Source organism: Heteronotia binoei, chromosome 2, assembly GCF_032191835.1.
Source record: "Heteronotia binoei isolate CCM8104 ecotype False Entrance Well chromosome 2, APGP_CSIRO_Hbin_v1, whole genome shotgun sequence".
NCBI classification, from domain to species: domain Eukaryota; kingdom Metazoa; phylum Chordata; class Lepidosauria; order Squamata; family Gekkonidae; genus Heteronotia; species Heteronotia binoei.
The window spans coordinates 32,510,637-32,529,487 of record NC_083224.1 but is presented as its reverse complement, the minus strand read 5'-3'; the positions used below and the strand labels follow the sequence as shown (position 1 = coordinate 32,529,487).

The 18,851-nt window shown below is 45.4% G+C and overlaps 1 protein-coding gene across 1 annotated transcript in view; it reads right to left on the bottom strand.

Moving 5' to 3' along the window:
• Positions 1-18,851, bottom strand: part of LOC132567286 (formin-F-like) — a 102,332-nt gene that overhangs the window by 34,451 nt on the left and 49,030 nt on the right. The window contains exons 8-11 of the mRNA XM_060232971.1: positions 13,589-13,700; positions 10,121-10,211; positions 7,964-8,050; positions 126-278 (exon numbers count right to left, since the gene is read on the bottom strand). Of these exons, the coding sequence (XP_060088954.1) occupies positions 126-278; positions 7,964-8,050; positions 10,121-10,211; positions 13,589-13,700 (443 nt within the window). The remainder of the gene's footprint in view (positions 1-125; positions 279-7,963; positions 8,051-10,120; positions 10,212-13,588; positions 13,701-18,851) is intronic.

The window sequence follows — 18,851 nt, the reverse complement described above, 5'->3', positions numbered from 1 at the left end:
CTCATTGATTTAATTGTTTGTGGGATTTTATGTTGTGAGCCGCCCTGAGCCGGCTTCAGCGGGGAGGGTGGGATATAAATCAAATAAATAAATAAGGAAAGCATTTTTGCGGCAAAAGCACTTACTCTGGTCAAAGAAGAGAGTCGAAACCCTTGGGCCTTCTCTTTCCCGGACTTTTCGTTCAAGTAGTTCCCCATGGCTGAAATATACTCCAGCACAGCTACAAACTTTGGGCTGCTCTGCAGCTGTTTGCAGGCACGGATTTTCTGGTCGATGAGCTAGAACATCAAAAGGGAGGGGGGATGCCTTGATTAAATTTTCAAGGTTTCTCTCGCCTCTGTTCTTTGTCATTCAGGAATTAATCTAGAACCAAAGAGCCTTAAGCAGTAAAGTAGGCCTCAAAAAGGATGTGCAATGAATAGTTACTATGTGAATTCTCAGAATAGCAGAGCCCCCAAGCATTTCAGGGCAGCAGACAGGAGACAATCACAGGGTGAACTGCATTCCATAGCTGTCAGAAGACGAGAATCACCTCTAGCTTTATATCCCTTACTGCTGAGATAGAACGGTTTAGCTAGTAAACTGTAGGCTGCATGGAAAGAGAAGCAGACAAATTCTGTGATTGCTTTCAAAACAATTTGAAAATGATAAGACAGTGTGCAACAGCAATTAAAAAGACCAATGCTATGCTGGGGATTATTAGGAAGAGAACTGAAAACAAATCAGCCAGTATCATAATGCCCCTATATATATTGATGGTGCAGCCTCATTTGGAGTGCTGTGTACAATTCTGGTCACCACTCCTCAAAAAAAGATATTATAGCATCAGGAAAAGGACAGAAAAGGGCAACTAGACTGATTAAAGGGTCGGAACACTTTCCCTGGATCGGGGTGGTGTGGCGGTGCTGATGCTGCTAGATCTGTCGGCCGCGTTCGACACGGTCGACCATCGGCTACTGACCTGCCGCCTCGCCGACATAGGGGTGAGGGGGTCTGCCTTACAGTGGCTCTCCTCCTTCCTCGAGGATCGGGGACAAAGGGTGGCTATTGGGGGCGAGCGGTCCCGGAGGCACACACTGGACTGTGGAGTGCCCCAGGGGGCAGTTCTCTCACCAATGTTATTCAATATCTACATGCGCCCTCTTGCCCAGATTGCCAGGGGATACGGACTTGGGTGCCATCAATACGCAGATGACACCCAACTCTATCTGCTGATGGACGGCCGGCCTGACTGCGTCCCTGAGAATTTAGACCGGGCCTTGCAGGATATGGCAACTTGGTTGAGGAGGAGCGGGCTGAAATTGAATCCAGCGAAGACAGAAGTCCTTTGTCTGGGTCGGGGCGCTCGGGAAGGGGAAATACCTCTTCCGGTCTTCGACGGGGTGCCGCTGAAAGCGGCGCACCGGGTTAGGAGTCTGGGAGTTTTACTGGAGCCTTCATTATCAATGGAGGCCCAGATTGCAGCCACCGCCAAGTCAGCCTTTTTCCATCTAAGGCGGGCAAGGCAGTTGGCTCCCTTCCTAGAGCGCCAAGATCTGGCAACGGTACTTCATGCAACGGTCACCTCAAGACTGGATTACTGTAATGCCCTCTACATGGGGCTGCCTCTGTACCGAACCCGGAAGCTGCAGCTGGTGCAGAATGCGGCGGCTAGACTGTTGCTGGGGCTTCCTAAATGGGAGCACATACAGCCTGGACTGCGCGAGCTGCACTGGCTGCCAGTTACATACCGGGTTCGTTACAAAGTGCTGGTCATTACCTTTAAAGCCCTATATGGTCGAGGACCTGTCTACCTTAGGGACCGTCTCTCCCCATATGAACCCCAGAGAGCACTGAGGTCAGCCGGAAAAAACTTGTTGATTACTCCCGGACCGAGAGAGGTGAAGCTGCAATGTACCCGTAACCGGGCCTTCTCCTCTGTAGCCCCGAGCCTATGGAATCAACTTCCAGAGGAAATGTGGGCCCTGCGGGACCTTGAACAATTCCGCAGGGCCTGCAAGACCTTCCTCTTCCGACTAGCTTTCGCTGACGAAGGAAGAAATTGTTAATGATAACCGCCATCCTAAAGAACAGTATTAGCACTTTTATTAACTTAATTAACTAATTTTAAACCTAATCAGAATTTTAATGCTTAAATGTAATTTTGTGTTTTTTGCTTTTTGTATAATTGAAATTTGTATGATGTTGTTAGCCGCCCTGAGCCTGCCTCGGCGGGGAGGGCGGGATACAAATAAAATTATCTATTATCTAAAGGTTAAAGAGCTTGAGGCTCTTTAGCTTGGAAAGATGTCAACTGAGGAGTGACATGATAGAGGTTTACAAGATCATGCATGCGATAGAGAAGGTAACAAAGAAGTCTTTTTCTCCCCTTCTCACACTACAAGAACTCATGGACTCTCAATGAGCAGGGGCTACTGGTGAGGGGGGGCAAGGTCAGAGCAAGGTCTCATACCATTCAGATTTCATTTTTGTAAGCTTTCTCAGTACTGAAATGTATTTCACTTATGCCAACGTGGGGCTCATTAACAAAGGACCTTGCAGGAATTTCTTGGCTAAATGTCTCTTCCATGTTAGCATTTGTGTACTATGAGCTGTAGCTCAGGGTCATGAAATAGCCAAACGTGTTGGCATACCATCAAAATGGGAGATCAGGGAGCAAGCAGTCACATCTCCATCATGAGGGGTCTAGGGGGGAGGCCAGGAACCAGCCAGACACTGATTCATCATGGTGAAATCCAACTCTAACCAAGAGCCCTCCTTCCTTTAACTTCTTTTGCACCTGTAGCACACCAAAAAGACAGCAGGAAACAGCCAGACACCCCTCTGTCATGCCCAGATGTAGCTCAATTCACACACCCTTTTCCCATAGAACCTTTGTGGTGAATTCAATATCATTTATATTTGCTTTAAACTCCTGGAAGACATTTTGGGAGCTGATTTTGGCTGGAAAGCAGAATGAAAAATGTAACTAAATCACTTTTACATTTCTGCCTGAAAAGAATAAATCAAGTTCACGTTGTAATTTCACAATTTGAAATATAAGGCTTTAGACATTCAGATGTTTTAATTAGCATCACCATGTCCTCAAACAAAGGGTAGAATTCTATGTTAAAAGAATGGCAGTGCACAGAGCTTTTTTTCTAGAAGGAACTCCTTTGCATTTTAGGCTACACCCGCCTAATGTAGCCAATTCTCCAAGAGCTTACAGGGCTCTTCTTACAGAGCCTACTGTAAACTCTTGGAGGGTTGCCTACATCCAGGGGGTGTAGCCTAATATGCAAAGTAGCCCTGGAGTACAACAGCTGTTCTGTGTTGTTCCCTGCCCTCTTCCTGTAAACTGTGATCATGATGGTATGCCCTGCCCTCACATTTCTAGTTATCAGTAGCAGAGACAGGGAAATGGTGCAATGGTATCACACACTGTGCAAGGAGTCCCCAACCTTTTTGATTCCATAGGAACCTGAGAGTTCTAACACAGGATGATGGACACAACCACAAAATGCTCACAGCAGCAGGCAGAGCCAATGGCAAAATGCCCACTGCTGGAGGCACACACAGAAAGTCAAAATGCAGGGGAGAAGAAGAGTAATTTTTTTAAAAATATATATACTGGAAAAGAGGAGAGAGAGAATGAAATAAACTCTATGGGGCAGCTTGTGTTGAAACAATGTCATTTTAATCTGCATAGTCAATCAGATCCCTGACAGTAATCAGAAGCACCAGAATAGGTGTCAGTGGGTAACATGGCACATGTGGGCACCATGTTGAAGACCACTGCACTGCACTATACTACATACAAAGTTTGCTAGCCTCCAGGTGAAGTTTGGAGATCTCCTGCTTTTACTGCTGATCTCCAGCTGGCAGAGGTCAGCTCCCCTGGAGAACATGGAACTGGAATATTAAACTGGAACCTATGTTTTTGTTTTTGCATTTAATAACAGACCCCTGGAGAAAATGGCTGCTTTGAAGGGTAGACTCTATGGCCTTGGACCACATTGAGGCCCCTCCCCCCAAGCACTGCACTTTCCTGGATCCACCCCCAAAGTCTCCAGGTATTTTCCAACACAGACCTGGCAACTCTATATGCCAACTCTGGCTTGGAAAATGCCTGAAAAAATGAGGGTGATGGCTGGCAAGAGTGGAGTTTGGGAAAGGGTCAAAACGCAGCAGAGATGCCTTCTGAAGCTGCCATTTCCTCTAGAGGAACTGGCCTTTGTAGCCTGAAGATCATTTGCAATTTCAGGAAAACTTCAGGAAGTTGGAAACCCTACGACATATCTATAACCAGGAAGCCAAGAGGGAAAGCCTCAGCTCCACCAGTACTCTTATTTAACTCCAACCTGAGAAAAGCAGTTTGTACCCAGTTTCAAGGTAGATGCAAATAATGTTTCCTTTAAGCTGAAGAGTCTTGTGAGCAAAAATTCTACTTTGTGAGCTACTCGCATTAAAGTTGTGAGCTACTGGCATTGAAGTAGGGTTGCCAAGTCCAATCCCAGAAATATCTGGGGACTTTGGGGGTGGAGCCAGGAGACTTTGGGGGTAGAGCCAGGAGACACTGGGGTGGAGCTAGGGGGAGGGGGGGAAACAGTGCCGGGGAGCATGGCAAGCCGCCCCGTCTCGGAGCGGGCGATGCCGCTGCGCAGCTGCCGCCTCTTCTCCGCTCGCTGTGGCTGCTCCTCCGAGATGGGCTCAGGCTGAGCCCATCTCGAAGAAGCAGCTGCGGTGGGGCGGGGGGGGGGGTGGCAGTGGTGCGGCGGCCTCGCCAGCTCCGCTCCACCTCGGGTGGAATCGGAGGGGGGTGGAGGCAGGTCGGGGGCGTGGCGAGCCGCGAGTCCGGGTCCTAGAAGGGCCCGGATTCGTGGCTCGCCATGCTCCTGGCCTGCCTCTGCCCTTCCCTTCTCTGGTTTTGCCTGCGCTGCTGCTGCCTCTTGGCTGCTCCTCCGAGATGGGCTCAGCCTGGGCCCATCTCGGAGGAGCAGCTGCGGTGGGCGGGAAGGGGGCGGCAGCGGCGCGGCGGCCTCGCCCGCTCCGGGATGGGGCGGCTCCCCGGCGCCGTTTCCCCCCCCCTCCCCCTGCTTCCGTTTTTTGGGGGAGCGGGGGAAGAGGGTGGAAATCCTGGGGTCCCCCGCAAGGGCGGGAGGGTTGGGAAGCCTACATTGAAGTTGTGAGCTACTGCATAAATTAGTTTGTTCTGGGGCCATTTTTTCCTGAGCTAAGACAAAAATGTGTGAGCTGGAGGCTAAAAATCTGTGAGCTAGCTCACATTAACTTGGCTTAAAGGGAACACCGGGTGCAATCCCAGAACCTTCTCTCTCTCTACTCCTCTTTCTCTAATGGCTTCCTGAGAAACAAAGTCTTTCTTCCCTTCTACATTTAGATAAAACTCAGCTCCTAATGCCACCTGACCTGAGGTCAGTTCGCTCTTCCACAGCTCCACCTCTGAGCATCTACATTTCCTTGCCTCTTTTCTCCCATATGCTTCTTTAGAAGCAACACAGCAACCAAACTCTCATGAGAGGAAGGAATTTCACAGGAACTCGTGTGTAGGCTGGCATGCTGTTTTCTGAGAGTCCTGTAGGAATGAAGAGGCCAGGAGTAGCAGCTTCAGTTCCCAAGCAGGGACAGGAATGTGGGGCAGGCTGAAAAGGTGAGATGGGTGATGTAGTAATACAGGAGACAAGGGAATGTGATAGGAGATAGGTAACAGGCAGGCAAGATATGACCTCCCCTCCCCACAAATCTACCTGAGGTGTCCCTAAAAGACAGAACTTTCTTAGTACCCTGAGTGAGCCCTCTGAGAACCTAATGATTAAAGCATATATTTAGAGTTGCCAGGTCTAACTCAAGAAATATCTGGGGACTTTGGGGGTGGAGCCAGGAGCAAGGGTGTGACAAGTATGACTGAACTCTGAAAGGAGTTCTGACCATCACATTGAAAAGGACCGCACACCCTTGTAAATACCTTCCCTCCATTTGGAAATAATTGAGGACTGGGGTACCTTCCTTTGGGGCTCATATAATTGAACCCTTTAGCCCAATCTTTTTTAAACTTGGCAGGTGTTTTGAGGAGAGACACCAGATGCTATGCTGAAAATTTGGTGCCTCTACCTAAAAAAACAGCTCCCCAAGCCCCAGATACAAATGGATCGATTCTCCATTAAACCCTATGGGAATTGGCCTCCACAGAGCATAATAGAGTGCCCAGCAGGCATTTCCCTCCTCTCCCCTGCTTTCTGATGACCTTGAAACAAGGGGGGGGGTCTCCAAACCAGGGGATCCCCTGCCCCCACCTGGGATTGGCAATCCTACTTGTATTGCAGTTTCTATTTTGGAGCTGGTGAGCGATTTTTGTTCCAGTTCATTTCCTGTTTCCTGAAAACCATTCTGATTTGGTTTGGGGATTCAGGTTCAAGATTAGTCCAATTTCCATGCTTGATCCCTGCTCAATGATTTTATGTCTGTTTAATTTATTTATTGCCATCAAGTCACAGAGCTGATTTATGGCAACCCCATGAGGTTTTTAAGGCAAGAGATGTTCAGAGGTGGTTTGTTGTTGCCTTCCTCTGCATCATAATCCTAATATTCCTTGGTGGTCTCCCATCCAAATACTAACCAGGGCTAACCCTGCTTAGCTTCCAAGATCTGATGAGATCAGGTTACTCTGAGCTATCCAGATCAGTGAGGCTAAGGGCTTCACATTAATTATTAAATGAACCAGCGGCATACCCCAGTCCGGATGCATTGCTTGGGCTGCTAGGTTGCGTTTCAATAACTAAACAAGAATGACAAATCTCTCCAAAATTAAATTTTTTTGAACAATGACTGCAAGATATCAGGTATGCTGATTGGCATGGGCTGCGTCATCATTCATGAGGTATTACCTTCTGGAGGTGCGATTTCTGCTAATGAACTCTCTCAGGTTTTTACTTGCCCAAGGCTATTTTAGATACCCCAGCAGGTAGCGCATATTGTATTTCAAATCTAGACGATCTCAAATTTACTTTTATGCTAGTTATGGCTCTCTTGGCTATAAAATCCAGGAGCAACATAGATCATCAAAACCTTTTTTCCCCGCATTTCTTTTGAATAATGCAGTGATACATCAGGCTGCCTGCAATATTACAATATGAATGTCAACAACCTGACTGGTTAGTTGCTTCCTTTCCAGGGAAAAGATCACCTTGTGCACACACTGGCGTTTAAAAGTTACATTGAGGACAGCTGTTGCATTACTGTGATAGCATACACACACAAACACACACACAAACACAAAAACCCTCTCGTTGGCTGGGTCCAGACTGGCATTTTAAGCTGGCACAGGGACGGGATACGGGTGAACCAAAAAAGTGTGACCAAATGCGCACATCTGCCTGCCGTCTTGCTCCCGCACTCACCCATCCAGAAGCGTCCCAGTTGCAGCTCAAAAAGCTACTATGGTAACAAGTTTTTTAACCACATGGCATCCGCCTCAGCAGGCGTCTGAACATCAGTGCACATGTGAGGTGCATTGGAGGCGTGAACATTGATTCAAAGCACATGGGCGCACATGCGCGTGACCAGGGCTCTTTTTGTAGCAGAAGCTCCTCTGCATATTAGGCCACACACCCCTGAAGTAGCGAATCTTCCGAGAGCTTAGAAGGCTCTTAGTGCAGGGCCTACTGTAGGCTCCAGGAGGATTGGCTACATCAGGAAGTGTGACCTAATATGCAGAGGAGCTCCTGCTACAAAAAGAGCCCCGCGCATGACCAGTAAATGAATGGGGGGAAAGAAAACCAGACCAAGCTATGGGGATGGTGCGCGATAGCCGTCTGACTGCACCAAAGTGCATCCTGGGCAGGATACAGGCGCTTTGTGGGGAAGCGTGAGGACAGGCTTCCACCATTCCATTTTGAGCCAGCCCAATTTGGGATGCCTCCCGTGCACCCCAAGCTGCCGGTCTGGACCCAGCCATCATGTCACTTACTGGCTCCAGCTCTGCCATGGATGCTGGAAGTTCACGTACGGCAAGTAAGAGGTCCAGTCTTTGGCTTAAGTTAGGTATTTTACACATCTGCGTAAAGATAAGGAGAGGATAGTTTAGAAAATTGTCAGCTGTCGTATGTATATAACTCAGAAGCTGTGATACACCAGTCATCTATCCAGCTGATGCTCCTTACTTAGTGGCTCAGGAGCCCCATGTGGCTCTTTGACATGCCACTTTTGGCTCTTCTGAGCACTGTTCCCCGATGTGGCACCTGCCCCATGTTTTAGGAACAGGGCTGCCAAGCCTCATACAGTCCATTGCCCACCACTACTCCAAGCGGTGGTGGGAGAAAAAAAAGAAATGAAAGGAGACACCAGCTTAATGTCATGCCACTTTCAATACAAAAAAAAAAAAAATTAAAGTAGCATAGGGTAACTCTAATACCAAGAAACTCTGTTGTTCTCTACTTTTGTGGGTTATATACAGGGCTTTTTTGTAGCAGAAACTCCTTTGCATATTAGACTACACACACACACACCAATGTAGCCAATTTTTCAAGAGCTGTAAGAAGAGCCCTGTAAGCTCTTGGAGGATTGACTGCATCAGGGGGGTGTAGCCTAATATGCAAAGGAGTTCCTGCTACAAAAAAAGCCCTGGTTGTATATATTATGCTTTTCTTACGATTGTGTTTAGCTGCAAGGCACTTTGAGTTTCAGTGAGAAAGGTGGACTATAAATGCAGCAGCAAATAAATAAGTAGTAGGATTCTTCTATCTAATCGTCCCGGCTTACACATTGAGCACTAAATGAAAATAAAACCAAAAGTGAGACATTTGCCACTGGGGTGTCTATTCTTGGGAAAATCCAATTAGTCTAAATTAGGATCTTTCAGCCTTTTTGAACGTGTGGGCACCTTTGGAATCCTGACAGAGGGTGGTGGGCACAACCACAAAATGGCTGCTGTAGGAAGTGGAGCCAATCAGAATAGAGGAATCCCAAGTGCAGGGAAGAAGAGGGGTAATTTAATAAATACACTAGGAGAGAGGAGTGAGAGAGAATAAAATCGATGGTGTGGTGACAGCCGCTACTGAAACGACTGTTTAAAATCTGCACAACCAATCAGTTCTGAAATGGCCACCCAGGAGTCCTGCTGCACAAAAGCCCCGCCTGCTTGGTGGGCACCAAGAAGGGTTTCAGAGGGTACCTTGGCACCCACGGGCACCACACTGGGGACCCCCCATCTATGTGTTCTCTGGAATAATATAGCTGCCATTATTTATACTGCCCAAATAGCCCTCTATAATAAATGCTAAACATAATTCTCAGCACAAGATACCTTTAGAAGTTTATGCTAGAACGGATTGCCTTTTTACAGACTACAGAACCAGAGGGTTAAGTAGCAAGTAGTTTTGCAGAGCAGAATGTTTGAACTGCCACAGGAATAACCTCTTAACATCCAGAAGTGCCTTCCTATGTTGATCATGAAGAGCAAATAATCAAGGACAATATTCAAGTCACTAATGGACCCAAAGAAGATCTGAGGAATTAAAATTGAAACTCCCAATGCCAGAAAAAATTGTGGAAAATATATCTGCTCTGATCATTTAATAGAATCATAGCTTAAACCTGGACTTTGTGTGTGTGTGTGTGTGTGTAGCAGGAACTCCTTTGCATATTAGGCTACACACCCAATCCTCCTGGAGCTTACAGTAGGCCCGGTACTAAAAGCCCTGTAAGCTCTTGGTGGATTGGCTACATCAGGGGTGTGTGGCCTAATATGCAAAGGAGTTCCTGCTACAAAACAAAACCAAAAAATCCTGGCTTAAACTATTGATCTGGCATCAAAAATTATACCAAAGAAAAGTTATCTTGTCTCATACCCTACATGTCACATGAGGTGGTCCATGTGGACTCTGGCTGAAACCAAATTTTGCAAAGACTTTTTTTAATCACTTGGTTTCTAATCCTAAAATTTTAAAGAGGGGTTTTCAGCAGTTCAGGATATTTGAGTACATAAAACAGCTGATTATGTTTTCAAGAAAGTTTCAGAAGTTGCATTTTTTACAACCTTCTGAAATCAGAACAAAAGAATCACACAGAAAACAAAGGAAGCAAACAGGTATACAACCATGATTTCAGATGCAGATATCGTTCTTACTTCTAGCATAAACTGATCCACCTGATGTAGTTCTGAAGTAGAACCTTTGAAAGACTGGTACATTTCTCTGTCCTTTAAAGTAGGCTGGTATCTGTGGGGAATCAACACAAATGGTTACTCCCAGCTCTAAGAAATTGCTGGCCAATAAGGTAACTGACATTATAACAATATAAGGTGATATTTTCCCTCCATTATCTCCTTGAATTTAAATTTTAAAAGAACATCCAAAAATATGTGCAAATCAGCAAAAGATAGCATATTAAATGGATTAAATGAATAATATTAAATACATAATTTCAAAACAAATCTATATAAATTATTAAACAGATAATATCAAATAGATCATTTCAAACCCAAAAGTCCCTTGAAATTTTGCATGTATAGGAAAGAAGATAGAAGTTTATTTATTTATTTATCTATTTTGTATTAAATTCATTTTTATACCACCTGTAAACAAAGCTCAGGGGGTGATGTTCAATGATAGATAAAAAACAACCATCTCATAGTAGTTTAAAACATTAATAAAATTTCAATGCCAGTTTGATCAGATGGTGGTCAGACTTCCAATTATATTACCACTTTCTATGGGGGAAGAGATAAGAGTACCAGCCAGATGGCTGCCATTGCTGTCCTGAACCAAACACCTGATGGAACATCTCTGCCTTACAGTTTCTGCAGAACTGCATCAAATCCCACAGGGCACTGAAGTTACTCGGCGGAGAGCTCCTTCAGATTGGGACCAGGGCACTAAAAGACCTGGCCCTGGTTGAAGACAGCCAGGTATCTCTCAGGCCAGGGACCACAAGTAAGTTCTTTATCAATAGAGCATAGTGCTCTCTGGAGAGTATACCAGGAGAGGTGGTCCCAAAGATACGCTTTGTTTGAAACCCCATCCCTGCTGCTATCTTAAGAGGATGCCACTTGCTCCAGAAAGTGGCCTCTGGTTCAAATTGTGCTTCAAGGTTCCTTGTGCTGTTTAACATCTGCATGGAGCTGCTGGGAGACATCCTCCAATGATACACAGCTCTCCATCTAAATCCAGAGAAGCGTTGGAAATATTTAATGCATAATAGGAGGTAGACCTGGATGAGGGTGAATAAGCCAAAACTCAGCCCAGAAGAGACAGAAGCACAGTTTTTGAGTATGGTTGCCACTGCCAGCCCACTTTCTGGCACCCCCGGGAGATTTGGGGATAAGGCAAGGGTGAACACTGGCATCATGTCCAGGCAAAAACCCAGACATCAGTTCATCTGCCAACACTCTGGACTTTCCCCAACTCTATGGTGTTACCATAGAATTTGGGGACGCTCCAGAGCATCACATCGAAGCACTGATGTCACATTGAAACTTTTGCCCAGACATGATGTCAACATGTCATGTAATGTCATTTCAACCACCCACCACCATTTTCCTACTGGCCAGAACACAAAGGGGGGCAGAGGGCTGGACCAGCAGAAGATTGCTCACCTGAAGCAAGCAAATGGCAAGGCTAGCTGGGAGTAAAGGCCCAAAGACACAGATACCATTTGGCCCACCTCGAACACTCTACTGTGACCTGGAACCGTTAGATCAAATATCACCTTCCATTTTTTTATGATATTGTTTTATATGTTTTTTATGTTTGATGCACTTTATATTTTTATGTGATGGCTTATTAATACTGGTTTTATGACCTTTCAATGTGAGCCGTCCTGAGCCTGCTTCGGCGGGGAGGGCGGGATATAAGTCGAATAAATAAATATGGGAACTTCTCTTATACCCATTTATCTCAATTTGTTGTACTCTGCTCTGAGCCCCCCAAAAGGGAGAAGGGGCGGAATAGAAATAAACAAATAATAATACTAAACCTATTTTAAAAGTGTAGTATATCTGCACAAGACAGCCAGTTCATAATCTTTATTGGTAATTTTGGACCATCACTATGGAACCTATAAGGTGCAGTGATGGCCATACGAATAAACAGCTTTAAAAGGGGATTAGATAGATTCATGGAGCATAAGTCTATCAATGGCAACTAGCCATGATGACTGAGGGGAACCTCCACAGTTACAGGCACTAAGCCTCTAAAAAAGTGAGCAGTGACTCACAAAAGCTCATACTGTCCACAAATTTTGTTAGTCTTTAAAGTGCTACTGAACTCTTGCTCTTTTCTATTGCTACAGACAGACTAACATGGCTACCCATCTCAGTTGGCTACTGAGTGAGACAGGGCACTGAACTAGATCGACTACTAATCTGATCCATTAGGGCTCTTCTTATGTTCTTAATCTAGATTTCCCATGTCATGTTCTCTATTAAGATCTCCGAGTACATGTATCTTGGATGCTGTCACACTATAGAATAGTTTCAAGCAATATTCTAAAGTGTGCACTCACCCAGCTGACATATCTTCCTGACATCATATGAAGTTGTGCCCTAGAACTCCCTCATGCTCCCTCATACTGTTGCCTTTGTTTGTTGCTAGGGAAGAGCTGTACAGGTGGGGTGAGTTTTGTCTCAGGGTAACCAGGACTTTTTTTTTGTAGCAGGAACTCCTTTGCATATTAGGCTACACTCCCCTGATGTAGCCAATCCTCCAAGACCTTACAGGGCTCTTCTTACAGGGCCTATTGTAAGGTCTTGAAGGATTGGTTACGGGGGGTGCAGCCCAATATGCAAAGGAGCTCCTGCTACAAAAAAAAGCCCTGAAGATATCCCATCCAACCTTATTGATCATCTCAGTGCAAAACCCCAATAAGTTTCCAGGATGCAGCGTGGTAACCGTTGATTAATTTACAACCACATAATTTGTTCAGCTTTACACATAGATCTGAAACACTAGCATATGGCCACTCAGCTTGTTGTAACTGAGCTTTGCTCATAAGTAATCATTTTCTCTGTCATGCAGGAGACACTTGAAACAGCCTTATCCTTGCTTGGACTGCAGTAAGCCACACCATTCTCCACAGGAGACTTTGGAACGGCATGGAGAATTTCCAAAGCGGTGTCACAAAAACTCTCTGCTGCAAGTAGAATCAAGTAGAGGGTGGTGTTGGATGTTATTAAAGTGACACAGTAAGGCATCGTGGGGAGTTTTCTCATTTTTTTTTTCCCCAAGCAGGCACAGTAAGATGATTTTTTTTAAAAAAAAAAATGCAGAGTGGCCCTTAGCCCTGTCAGCTTCAATTGGATTAATTCCATTTAAACCCAAGTAATTTGGCTCAACGGATTCCAGATTGGTCTGTTTTGTCACTCGCTCCAGTTAAAGCTTAGCATTCATAGCAGCAAGGTGGCTTATGATTTCTCTGCAGTACAATGAGTAACAGAGAATTTTTTTTAAGATATATCTCTAATTTTCAATGCAGGAAGTGGGAAACCTCAGCTGCTTCAGTAAACACATCCGCCAGCTTTCCTTTTCATTTGCCAAAAATGACCCTGTTTTCAGAAGTAATATCTATCATAAATAAAGGATTGCATCCAAAAGGTTACCTCCTTAGCGTCGTAATCTGCTCATCGCTAAGTCCACCACTGTCTTCATGTATAATGTATAATTTTTCTTTCAGCTGGCTTGGCTTTATGTGGAAACTTTTAAGAAAAATGTCTGGGGAGAAACGATTCTTTGATTACTTGTAGATAAATGCACAGGGGACCGAGGGGGGAGGGGGACTCTGGGATACAGCAAAGTTGATTTCCCCTACAGAGTTAGTTTTGCTTTGTTGCCCCTGAAAAAGCTAAGATGAAAAGTCAGTCCTCCGGTTTCCTTAAGTAAAAATGCCACCGAAGCATCCATATGTATATATTTGATTAAAGTGTAGCTGAGGCATTAGACGGATGCACAATCAAGATACTGTCACACCGATGTGCTCCTTGCTAAAAGAGGTTGGTTTAGTTAAGAATTTTTTTTTTTAAGTCTTGATGGATCTAAGAAGAGGCTTCATTCAGTCCATCATCCTGCTTTCTACAGTGGCCAGGATGTCCTCAGGCCTTTCTGCGTTGGCCAATAATTTCCTCTGAAGCCCAACAGTTGGCCTTGAAGGCAAAGATCATCTTCAGTAGCTTGTTCACAGCAATTGGCTATTTGAGGTAAGCTGTCTCCAAATCTGGAGGTCCCATTTAACTATCACAGTCATTTATTTATATTTTAAATCCCACTTTTCTCTCTAGGGGGGGGGACTGAAATTGACTTACAGTATCATTCTACACAACAACTCACCATGGCTGAGAGAAGATGATGGACCCAGAGAGCTTCTGTGTCAGAGTGAAGATTAGAACGTGAGTTTCCAGATACAAACAAAACATTATACCACACTTGCTCTCCATGGTTGAATTCTACATTCAGTCATCTAATTCTCTTTAAAAGCCACATGCAGAAACTCCACCAAAGTATAATTCCATGTGTTTGGAATAAAGATGGTGTACCTTTATAAAAAGTATCTTAGTTTATGACAGTAGCAAGAAGAGGGTGGTGATAGTTTTCCCAGCTGCAGTTTTGCCAGTCCAATATATGTAATTCCCTTTCTAGTCACTCAATGAAGAAGAAGAAGAAGAAGAAGAAGAAGAAGAAGAAGAAGAAGATGATGATGATGATGATGATGATGATGATGATGATGATGATGATGATGATGATGATGATATTGGATTTATATCCCGCCCTCCACTCCGAAGAGTCTCAGAGCGGCTCACAATCTCCTTTACCTTCCTCCCCCACAACAGACACCCTGTGAGGTGGGTGGGGCTGGAGAGGGCTGTCCCAGCAGCTGCCCTTTCAAGGACAACCTCTGCCAGAGCTATGGCTGACCCAAGGCCATTTCAGCAGGTGCAAGTGGAGGAGTGGGGAATCAAACCCGGTTCTCCCAGATAAGAGTCCGCACACTTAACCACTACACCAAACTGGCTCTCCATTTACAGAAGAAGAAGAAGAGGAGGAGGAGGAGGAGGTTGGATTTATACCCCACCCTCCACTCAGAGTCTCAGAGAAGCTTACAATCTCCTTTCCCTTCCTCTCCCCACAACAGATACGCTGTGAGGTAGGTAGGGCTGATGATCCGAGATCAGTCCTGCTTCATGTGGAGGAGTGGGGAATCAAACCCAGTTTTCAAGAGTCCACACACTTAACCACTACACCAAACTGAAGAGGCAGGCAATAGCAAACCACATCGAGGAGGAGATTGGATGTATTCAACACCCTTCACTTGGAGTCTCAGAGCAGCTTGCAGTCTCCTTCCCCTTCCCACAACAGACACCCTGTGAGGTAGGTGGGGCTAAGGGAGCTCTTTGGAGAACTGCTCTTGAGAGAGCAGCTCTGAGATAACTATGACTGACCCAAGACCATTCCAGCAGCTGTAAGTGGAGGAGTGCTGAACCAAACCCGCTTCTCCCAGATTAGAGTCTGCACACTTAACCACTACACCAAACCGGCTCAAAGTCATAGAAGGGAATGGAGCAAGTGAAGGGTGGGCTTTAAAAGACAGACCGATTCCCCACTAGGCTTGTTCTGGGGTCGGAGCTCTTTTTCCTTCAATGCTTCCGTCCAATTTTGCACAAGCTGCCCCGCGGCTGCAACTTGCCTCGCCTCTTTTCTGCAGCAAGCAGAAACTGGTTTTCAGAGGATCTTGCTTGCTGCGGGAAAGAGGCGGAGCCAGTTGCAGCCCCTGGGCAGCTTGTACAAAATTGGACGAAAGCGTCCAGGGAAAAAGAGCTCTGACGCCAGAACTAGCCTAGTGGGGAATCGGTCACAGGCTTAGGTTCAAAGACGAATTCCCTCTCTTCTTGTGAATGAAGAAGATATTGGGTTTATATCCTGCCCACTCTGAATCTCACGAGTCTCAGAGCGACTCACAAGCTCCTTTATCTTCCTCCCCCACAACAGACTCCCTTTGAGGTGGGTGGGGCTGAGAGGGCTCTCACAGCAGCTGCACTTTCAAGGACAACCTCTTCCAGAGCTAAGGCTGACCCAAGGCCATTCCAGCAGCTGCAAGCGGAGGAGTGGGGAATCAAACCCGGTTCTCCCAGATAAGAATCCGCACACTTAACCACTATGCCAAACTGGCTCTCTGGATGTGTCTGCTGGATGTCTTCTGGAATATGCCATTTGGAACTGGTTTGTTGGTAGTTAGGGCTATGCTCCTGTTTGAAACTATGCCACCTCCTTATTTTGATGCCTAGCATTAAGGATGCAACACTGAGGAGAGACAGTGCAGTGCCTTGATGCCAAAATCTCAGACAAAAATAGCCAAAAAGCAGGTTCTTGTTCAATTTACAGAGCAGAGACAAGAGATTTCCGGAAAGAAGCAGGACTAATTGAGAGGATTAAGCAAGCACTGTTTAAAGATGTGATCTTTTATCCTCACCAGCATCTTTTTTTTCATCACCCGCTTCCCCTCTAACACTTTCTTCTGTCGGTCAATGAAGTGGTAATTTTGTTTGTTTTTTTCCTTTTCAGTCCAGGTGTTCCAATTAAAATTCGCAAGCGGATCTAAAACAGTATCTTTGCGTAGCTGCATCCACAGAGGTGAAATTGTTACATTTCCCTAAATATACTTTCCCAAAAGACTTCATTGTAACTTTTTGAAAAGCAAGGTTATGCTATATTGCTATGAGAACTTTTGAGAATAATGATTCCCAACGTGGCAGTGATGGGCACCATAGCACCCACTTGTGGCTTTCCTGGTTTCTGTCTGCAACAAGATATCTTTCCCCCAAAGTAAAGGGCCAATCCTGGCTTTCTTCCATCTCATTGGAGTAGGAGGTCCCTCTGAACGACTCAGTGGGTATCACTTTTGTGTCTGAAGGGAGCTCCAGTTCAGATACAACTCTCTCCATCACACAAGGACTCTTGGCTTGCAACTGCCCAATATCTTGTGATTGTCTCCCAAGCGCCATAGCATTTAACCGGTATGGCATAACAGCTGAGAGTAGTGGGAAGACTCTAGAGATCCAGGTTTGATTCTCCACATGCAGCCTGCTGGGTGACCTTGGGCCAGTCACAATTCTGTCAGAGTTGTTCACTCAAGAGCAGTTCTCTCAGAACTCTCTCAGCCCAAACTGCCTTCCAAGATGCCTGTCATGGGGAAAGGAAGGAAATGTGACACTTTGAGATTCCTTAAGGTAGAGAAAAATGGGGTGTAAAAATCTGCTCTTCTTTTTCTTCTTCCTGATTGCCTCCTGGGGTAGCCATTTTGTGATGGCACTCAGTCCTTGTTCTCCAAAAAGTGCACACAGGCTCGGGAATGTTGGTAATTTCTTTTCTAGAACTTTTCCACCCAGAAACTTATGCTTGTCTGACTGACCTGGAGGTTGCAGAGGATTCTGGGAAGGGTTCTAATGTGTATATTCAGAGTCCTAGTCCTCCGCAAGTCTACTAAGTCTTACTATTATTCCCTATGAATTGGAAGGACACACCCAGCCCTCTCCAGTGATGAAGATAGGCAGTGGTGGAAACTTCTTCATCTACCATTATTCTGAGGTAGCTTTCAAGAAACACCACAGTTTCATGTAATACACTTTGAAAACCATTTGCCATCCCACCCACATGATGACATCATCCTGCCTTGTTAAAGAAACCATAGTGCCTGACAAATCACTTGACTGTGTTCATTTTGTAACAGTCAATCTGCACAACAGCAATTGGAGGGGGCTTTCAAGCTGCTGCCAGAAAGGTCAAATCTAACTGCTGGACTCTTAATTGTGACAGTTGATTCTGATTTAGGTCTTTGTAGATGTCAATAGTCGATGCCAGCCCAAATATCAAGGGAGAAAAACTCCACATCATAACTGAAAATATCTAACTTGCATGCACTAGCTACAAGCTCCACAGAGCTTGTAGCTAGTGCATGCAAGTTAGATATTTTCAGTTATGATGTGGAGTTTTTGTAGGTTGCAAAAACAATCTCTGTACAATTTCTCATGGGATAGTGAAAGACAGAACTGCTTGCAGACTTACTTTAAACACCACTGGAATTTGCAAACCCATTCATAACTGTGGGCTGGATCCAGTTTTCCACTAACAGAAGGCAGTTCATCTGTCGGTGGAACACAACTTTCCTGCTTGATCTATGAGTATCTGGGCTCAGGAAGGGCTGTTTTTTTGAGGTATAGGCACCAAATTTCCTGAGTCGGACCTGGCAACCCTAGTAATGCTCCCCCCTTTTCTATTAGTGGGAGATTTAGCCTGAATCCAACCCTATAAATGCTTATGGAAAGTTATATAGAAGGTATAATATATAATGTATAAAGACTCACAATGAATTTCGGCAGCCAGTGAAATCCAGCGTGGTGTAGTGATTAAGAATGGGGAGACTCTAATCTGGAGAACTGGGTTTGATTCCTTCCTTCTCCATATGAAGCCCACTGGGTGACCTTCAGCCAGTCCCAGTTCTCTCAGAATTCTCTCAGCCCCACCTACCTCACAATATGTCTGTTGAGGGTAGAGGAAAGGAATGTGACCGTAAGTCACTTTGAGACTTCTTAGGGTAGAGAAAAGGGGTATAAAAACCAACTCCTATTATTCTGAGAGGGAAGGCATGAAGGGATGGTCCAGTGTTCAGCTCTTGTGGCCCTTCCTTAGAGTAATGCTGATTGCCAATTTTCCTCCAGGCCAGATTGGCCCAGGGATCCTGGAGGTTTTTCATCTTCCTCTGGACATAGAGCAGGGGTCACTGAGAAATTTCCTTCATTGAGGAAGGGGGGGTGGACTAGATGACCCTTGGGATCCCTTCCAGCTCTATGTTTCTATTATGTTTCTTTTTCTTAA